At 37.3% G+C, this 8,651-nt stretch overlaps 1 protein-coding gene across 8 annotated transcripts in view; it reads right to left on the reverse strand.

The window, feature by feature from the left end:
- Positions 1-2,127: 2,127 nt before the first annotated feature.
- DSE (dermatan sulfate epimerase) overlaps positions 2,128-8,651 on the reverse strand; it is a 115,331-nt gene continuing 108,807 nt past the window's right edge. For 5 of the 8 annotated variants that reach the window (XM_027088098.1, XM_027088113.1, XM_027088082.1 and 2 more), the window contains 2 exons: positions 6,907-7,114; positions 2,136-4,819 (listed from right to left, as the gene is read on the reverse strand). In XM_027088098.1, the coding sequence (XP_026943899.1) occupies positions 3,055-4,819; positions 6,907-7,114 (1,973 nt within the window). In that variant the 3' untranslated portion in view covers positions 2,136-3,054. Of the gene's footprint in view, positions 4,820-6,906; positions 7,115-8,651 lie in introns of all 8 variants that reach the window. The other 3 variants (XM_027088090.1, XM_027088133.1, XM_027088123.1) reach the window with 3 other exon arrangements.

Genomic DNA, 8,651 nt, shown 5'->3' on the forward strand with positions numbered 1-8,651 from the left:
CCTAGCCCCTTTTATTTCCTGAATTAATCTAAGACACAGACAACCATGTCCTAGTTTTTCTAGAACAGTCTTGGAATCTGTTGCTTGCTTCTCCTTTAACTCTCAAAAGTGGCCCAGTTAATCTTGTTTTATATTTCTAAGGAAAAACATGCATTTACTTTTTAACTTAAAAATATAACATTTCTAAAAATAATAATAATAATATTTCATGACTTGCTTTCTCTTAAAAATTTGGAGAAATTTCCAATTCCTTTGTGGTGGTTTGTGAACTACCAAGAATTTTTTAAAAGCAGATTAAGGTGTAATATAAATTTTTCTTCTAAAACATTATTCAGTGTGCATAATATCCTTTTAAAACTATTCTCTAGTAACCCTGGGACATTTGGTACTTCCTGAAAACTATGACTAAAATCTTTGTGGAAGAATTAGGTGATATAATAGGTTCTATTTATTAAAACAGTCTGAGAATTGAGAATGTCTTCCACTTGACTTCATTAACAATTATAACAATGATCTCAATACTGTTCTCTCAGCAAATGATAGGTCTCATCCATCATCATGGCTGTTAAGAGGCTAATCAGTTATCCACCAGGGAATATGACCCTCCCACTGCACAGACAAGCTCTATTTGCTAATGATTCCCAAATTTTCTTTAAGATGAGGACTAACGTCCTGCCAATCCCCCAGACAAAAGCTCCCATATTATCCAATGAACTTGAAACACTCCTTTCACAGTGAGCAGCAGTGAACATTCCATAATTAATTACTCAGTTTCAAGAGAGATTTAACATTGCTTGCTTTTCTGGAAGATACAAAGAGTTCCTTAGTTTTATTCAAATATGAACTATCCCTGATATAAAACATGTCTCATTATGAAGAGCTGTGATTTGTCTCAGCATTCTTTTTCCTTACTTAACCACTTAAGTCACTGACTGTGGAAATTTTTTTAATTGAAATAAATACAAGGTCCACTTAGAAGGAAAATAAACCCATCAAATAATTTTGTTTTAAAGATATGTGATTACCATATTTTTAAAAGTTGCTTTGAAAATGAGCTAATGTGTTATACTAGGATCATGCTATGGGGACTAATTTATTGTCTGCCCTAACCTAGTAAAAACAAAAGGAAAGCTGGATTTGGCATTCGCTTGCACTTTTCATCTTTATGAGAAAGTATGCCTGAGTTTCTGGGTCTGAGATCAGGTTTGCTTGGTAGCCTCAAAGAGCAATTTACCTTTTTTTTCAAAATTTGCTTTTGATCATTTCAGACAATTCATCCTTTCTGAATGAGAAAGACTAGAAGAGAGGAATGTCGAATGAGGTTAAGTAAACGGAGAATCTGTCACATAAAGCAAGTTTAAAGCCCCGTAACAGCATCCATGCAGGACAAACGGAAGCATTATTCTTTTGAAAACATTATTCTTTTAAACAGTGTGTAATGACATCCTCTCCAGAGACCTCTTCCATAAAAGAAAAAAAAATACTTCCTCAGAAGTCATCTTCTAGATTCCCAGTATAATGAGTGAAGTACAGTGAAAAGTCAGACTTGTGTTTTTTTATGTAAGAAGGTTCAAAATTAGAACTGCAAAAAGGGGCTCATAAGTTTCTGAATGTTTTTGTTTTCTGTTACTTACCGGTATTTCCATGAACCAAAAGGACAAGTGAAAGGAAAAGATTGCCATTATTACCTTAGACCTGTATCAGGGAACGTGTTCTCGTTACAAACTGGAGCCAAACGTATTTTGTTTTCAAGGGAGAAATACATAAAACTCAAATATGCTAAATGTGCGATAATGCACTTTAAGTTCCTTTTATCATTTTCTTGTGCTGAAGTATCAATCTGTGGAATGTGTTTCCAGTACTCTGTGCTGCTATTACCTCCTGAGGACTTAATTGAAAATAAATATGAAAATTTTATGTTTTAAAAGTTTGGTATTACTTAAATATCAGAATTTGGCTTTTGTTTTAAATGTTTAAAATATGTTTAAAAAACAAAAAGGTAAATAAGCAGAGAAATTACTTCTTTCAATTCCAACTCTACTTTGTTTAATTAACGCATGTTCAAATAAACAGTTTTTCTTAAAAAATTTCAAAATTGTTGAATACATAGGAAAAAAGAAGAAAGACACTACAGAAAAATCGCAATTATGATGTTTATTTAGCAAAATAAATTGAAGAAAGTTTTCTATTAAAAAAAGTAAGAATCATATCCAAATTTTAGCTTCCCCATCTTCTTTGGTACTGAAATCAATGTTCAGGATATATTTATTTTGAAGTTAGTCATTGGGTCTATAACAGTTTTCCACAGAAGGAAAATAGAAAATTAAGATACCTGTAATTGTCTCATTTATTGAATAACCAATGGGTGTGTAAAAGCAGTCAATTATGTGTATGCTGAAACTAACAACATCAAGGAAATTCATTCATAGATATATGTTTTCCACTGGAAATATATCCCAAATTTTTCAGTAATCTTCTGCCATCATTTTACTATGTTATCTGAATAGTAATCCAATGTACAGATGCTGTTATTCACTTAACTCATGAATTACTCTCTAAGGAAGGTGACACCACCACACCAGGACTTATTAACATTTATTTTCAACATGACTACACCATTAAAAATTTTTTTCTGTATTTCTTAGAATTGTGTGCTTCAGTCTTTTCATAAAATAGTATCTGGAGATCGCTAATAGCATTAAATTAATATTAATAAAATCCAATTCTATCTAAGTCTTTTTCTCTTAAGAAGAAATATTACTTAAAACCAGACATTTTGTTCTTTTAAGAGCAGTATTATATGGACTGCTAATTCAGCCAAGCCACTTCCAGAAACACCATGTGACAACCAAGCTACTCTTATTCCTTTGATAAATTCTTTGCCTTTACCCATACTGATTTCTCCATGTCCCTGCTTTCTTGTGTGAAAGTACCTTCCCCTTAATTTGTTAAAAGAATCTGAGAAAAAAAATCCAGTAACAAACAAGGGCAATGATTTTATTTTTTGCACAGACTTGTGACCACAAAATGATCAAGCAATTTATAGCTTCAGTGCTAACACTGTGATTGGGAACAAGAAGAGTACAACCATAATAAAATACAGCTATCTATTAGAAGGACTGCGTAAAGACATCTTTGGCCATGTAGGCTCTGGGCCCTCTGGAAATAAGTCAGTTGCATTGCCAACATGACAAAGAAAATAGCGATGTTCAGAATCAGGAACAGCCTGGTATACGAAGCAGACAGTGCTGGGGCTCTGCTGCGAGTCGTCGTCACCATCCGAGCCTGTCCAAACCGGCCTTTCATCAAATCACCATTTTTGTGTTTCTCATATGTTACATCTGCAAAATCTAAAAGGTCTTTCATTTCTTCATCTTCATCTATGGGCAGTTCTTTCTGTGCCAAAATCTGAGCTTTCTGTCGAATCTTTTTTTCATTGACTTCAATCTGTGCAAAAATATCAGGGACGGCATCCACAAATTTATAGCGCTTGCCTCCCCTTCGGTTTTTCTTGGACTTGCTTTGCTGCTGCTGCTGCTGTTGCTGTGATATGGCAAAAATCCTATCGATGGCCTCCTCAGTCTGTCTCTTATCTGAAAATCTCAGCAGGCGCTCAGCAGTCTTCCTAAAGCTGGCTGTGTTCCGGACTCGGGACAGGATCTGCTTCTCCAGCAGCTGGAACACTGGCTTAAAACGCTGCAGGTTCTGTTCCACAATAGCGGCGTAGTCCTTCACCTCAGGGACAATGGTGCTCTTGATGGCTGAACTCCAGTCAAACAGAATTTTCTGACGGTCGGCAATGACCTGTGCCAAGGCCAACTGTTCTGTAGTCTCACCTGTCCACAGGTAAGTGGCGTAGGCATGCTCACCGGTGGCTATGAACACATCCAGTTGCTGAGAGTCTCCGTGGATGCTGAAGCTCTGAACGTCTATGGAGGGCCCTATGAAGAGGTAAGCTGCCCTGGTGATGGGACTTCGGAGGTGTGTGGTGACATTCACATAGTTGGTCCCATTGTAGGGATAGCCCCGAGGGTATGTCACTGAAGCAAAGGTTCCTTTCTCACTGTAGCCAGTATCATCCATCCAGTACATTTTATAGAGCCCATCTCGCTGCCTGATGAAAGCCCCATGGACCCCATCTACCACTGTCTCCTCAAAAGAAAAATCCACATTGTGGAAGAAGCCTGCTGCTGTCTCCAAGGGGCTGTCCTCTCCCAGGTGTATCTGATCCACGAGGAGGAGAAGCTGTGGATGCAGGAGGATCAGATTCCTCTGAACGTTCTTCAGATGGAGCTGGGGGTTGTAAGCGCCCACACCCTCTCCTCGGATGAAAACCACCCCATTTTTCTCCATTGCAGCAACAACTCTCCCCTGACAGCTAGCTGCCAGGTCATGCTTGTATTTAGACCATTTTGATGAACAGTCTTCTGTGACCTGACCTTCCCAGGGAGAAAAGCAGCTCTTGGACACAGCTGGGGAAAACATCAAAACATTGTTGAAGAAGGTATACTTTGGCCCATAGAGAGCCTCAGTAATGAAAGGCACACCGTTGGGAGCAAAAGTAAAGGAGTTTTGATCAGGATGTTCATGCCCTGCATTAAAATTTCTCCAGCCTTTGATCCAGTCTTTGTATTTGTTTCTGTGGACAATGTCATATATTGCACGTCCCCCAAGTTTTCCTGACTTGAAGGAAAGGAAAGATCTATTGATTTCTGCAGGCAGCGCACTTCCATAAGTCACAACACCCCAGTCTTCAAAATAATGCAATGCTGGGGTGCCAAAATCTGGAGGGGGGACAGATTTCAAGCTGGCATCATACCTGAAAGAATCAATTTTTAAAAATTAAATGGTTTTCCGATAGAAGTGAAAGGAACACAGCAGAGCCGCGAGGCCACACGGCAACGTGGCTGGAGGAAACAACATAAAAATGCCACCCAGAGCACTGGCAGCGCAGACTGTATTAGGGGCATTTCTGAAAACACCCACGTATAATCAGCATGTGTAGGGGCATGCCCTTGGTGAATGGGAGAGGAGTGTGTCTTTACAACTGTGAAGGGTTTGAGCCGGAAATGACAGCTACTGATAATCGCTACGTGGACCCTCTTCACTTAATGATTTCAGAACTGCCACCCAAACGACGGGGGCTCATAGAATTAAGCAGCTCATCCAAACCTCTAGTTGAGGGGCTCCTATTCTAGGAAACCACATGTTAAGATTTGGACTTTAGCCATCCTTGAGTGCTAAGGAAGCACTGTTCTGCAAACAACTGATACTATTGAAAGTTCGGTAGAGTACTTTCTTCCCCCTCTAAAAAAATAAATTTAAATAGAGTCGAATTTCACGTATTAGATAAAATTTACTGCCAATACCACATCTAAGAATATGAATGGATGAAATTCAGGAAATGATCTAACAGTGGAGGATTTATGATCATGCCACCCACTGCCTAGCCCGATTCCAAGGTTTTGTTTTGTTTTAATCTGCAGATGATGTCATGCTTTTTTTGATGTAAGTTTCTTATTTTAATTTATGATGTTTATTATCAAAGTAAGATCATTCACATTAAACTTTCACCGTGATTAAGAACACAGGTTTTGATTCAGGAAGGCTCCAAAAATAATAATGGAGATGACTGTTCACTTTTGGTGATCTGAGACAACAGCCTTGACAGGTTCATATGATTTGCTGCTCAAGGGAAGAAAGGCTCTAAGATACTTTTTCTCTAAAGTGAATCAGTCACCTATGGTAGAGTTAATCTTACTGATATTTATTTGATTTGGGCTGTTTTGTCTTTTGTTCTGGAGTCTCAGTTACGGACATGAGCAATTGTCTCTCTGCTTCAGTCTAGTGTACAGTGCTGGCTTAATTATGATGATTTAACAAATCCAGAAACAAGTGGAACTGGCCATCCTCCTCTCAGGTTTTGGTCAGTTTCATATTCCCATAAAGGCACTTTCTGAATCAAATTAGACTTAGCATTAATCTGACTCCTATAATCAGCTTTATAGAACTCTCTTGTTTATTTACGGGTAAGTGAAAAACACTATTAAGTAATTACTTTAAATACCTAAAAGGAGCCAAGAATGGTTGCATGTTAATATATGCAGTTCATCTGTGAAGATAGTTTTTAAAAATGCTGGTTAAATTATGACAGTTACCACTTTACTAACTTTTTTTTCCCTCTTGTTTAATTTTTTTTTTTGTGCATGAAAAGAAGCAATCAAACCACAGAAGCTTACTTTGGAGTTGAATGCAAATTTCAGTAGCTTGAAAAGACATCAGGGATTAATGATTAACCAGTTCCCTGTAATTTTTATTTTAATTTATTAGATGCCAAAAATGTATTTGGCAGTACTTTAAAAAGGAGAGCCTGGCTTCTCCTTCTAGGCTTAAAAGATTAAGGCAAAAAAATTACATGGTTCTTTTATTATCAAAGTAAAACTGTCAAATACTGTCACCACTTTTAAATAGTTTTGAAAATTTAGCCACAGCTTTGCTATTAGAAGATTATAATGCTCCATTTATCAAAACAAAACATTTTACTACTTTTGTTTTTTTTTTTGGTGTGATTATCAGAATAACTCAGTCTAAATTTCGTGGTTTTTCTCTTTATAGGATTTTAAAAATGATGTAAATCAAAACATGCATATCTAGGAAATAGTGTGAGCCTAGGATTCTAATACATGTAAAGCAAAAACTGCAAACAGTAATTAGATCTTAAATGGAAGGAAATGTTTCTAACAGAATTTCAAAACTGTGATATGAACTGAATTGAAGCTGCGAGTACATAGGTGGCATGGAGAAAGTGTTAAAAAGTAGATTAGTTTTTCTTTTTTAATGTAAAAAAATTAGCACACTATACCCCTGGGTACAATTTCTCTTTAAAGCCAGTACAAGGTAGCATACCAGAGAAATTCTGTGTGAAGCGTACACCAGCGCTGCCCTTTGGAAGGCGTCCCTGGACCTTCCATCACACGGTTCCTTCTGATCTGGTCAGCCAACCAGTTACCACTGCCGTTACGCATGACAAATTTATCCAGGAACACTAATTGGCTTTCTGGACCATAAAACCAGTTGTAATTTGAGTCTGCAATAGCCACAGTTCTTTGAAACCCTGGGGAAAGAAGTTTGACAGAATTAAGATAAGTTTAAACTGCCTACTTCCATAAAGGCCCAAACAATGATTCTCAATCCTGGTTCCAAATTAGACTCAATTGTGTACCTTGGATAAAAATAAGAAACAAAAAACCACCATGTCCTCACTCTACCCCAGGCCAGTTAATCAGAATCCTTCTAAAAGTCTTCCACAAACCTGTGTGCAAGTTTGTCATGTGGCAACTTGTCTTTGGTAATGGAAACAACTATTAATGCTTACGTTTGTTGCCTACCTTCCTCATTTTCTAATGTCCATGCTGCTTGCAAATATAATTGCATGGATACATGGGAGATCTATCCTCTTGTGCATGGTGAGTCCCTGAACCTGGAATCAGCACTAGCTTTCCCACCAACTCATCCCACATCCCAGACCAAGATAATAACGTAAGGTGCTTCAACTTGGCATCCAATACAGCAGAAATTATAAGGTTTCGGGGAGAAACTGAGTTTCTATAGGAAGAAAATGAAACAATTCCAGAGAAGGTCCTGCCTGTATGTACTATTAGAAGTTGAAGAAAAGAGAGAAAATGTAAAGATCATACTGGAATAGGTCAGAAAAACAAATGTAGGTAAGACCAGATAATGCTCCAGGCATTCTTGAAAAAGAAGAATGGAATAAAATTCTGGGTCAGACAGGAATAATCGTTACTAGAATAGCCATTGTAGAGAAAATAAAAAAGAAATGTTGTTGAGAACAGACTGACTTAACACAGAATCCCTTCTAAAAATGCCTGCATGACCATATTTACATGATTTACAGCTAATGTTTTTGCTTCTAGCAGTTTAGTAAACTCTCGTCCAAGTAAATCTTACTATAAAATGTGATTTTCTGAATCTTCTACTAACCTGTATCTTAAAAGCAGATGGGATGTTTTATTACTCTGAATCCCCTGCCTATTACAGTGCCTGGCACATAAATGTTCAATAAAGGTTGTTTTACTAATTGACACAAATACATGATTTCTCCTCTTAGAGGTGCTCATATTGTCTTTTCTACCTTAGGCAGTAGCCACATACATAGTTCACAGCAAACCCAAGCCCTGATGTGGCTGGCTGTTAGAACTCAGATCAAATTACAAAGCACTGAGACCTCTTAAAGGCCCTTGCTTTAGATGGCCTTTGTTTACCAAGATAAACTAAAGATAAAAGAGGCCTCTCCTGCATGCTTAAGGATAACCAAAACAATAGGGCTCCGCATGTGAGTCTAAACTAAATTTTTCTAAACTAAACATGGTTCTTTTGCTCTGCAGTATTTTTTTGATAACTAATCCAATAATGGAGATTCTATCCAATCCATGTGTATATAACCAGAGCAAAAAGATTTAAAAACTGCATTGTTTGCTGTAGGTCTCGCATCATTCAACTAAAAAATTGCATTTCACTGAGGGAAAACCCACCCTGATGAAAATTTACCTCCTAAACTTTTTCTAACACGATAGTCCTGTTTAGAAATAAGGAGAGTTATAGGCTGTCCTAGAAATGAATAAACTCTTTAT

This window comes from Aethalodelphis obliquidens, unplaced genomic scaffold, assembly GCF_003676395.1.
Source record: "Aethalodelphis obliquidens isolate GAN/ISIS:26980383/991018 unplaced genomic scaffold, ASM367639v1 scaffold3, whole genome shotgun sequence".
Lineage (NCBI taxonomy): Eukaryota > Metazoa > Chordata > Mammalia > Artiodactyla > Delphinidae > Aethalodelphis > Aethalodelphis obliquidens.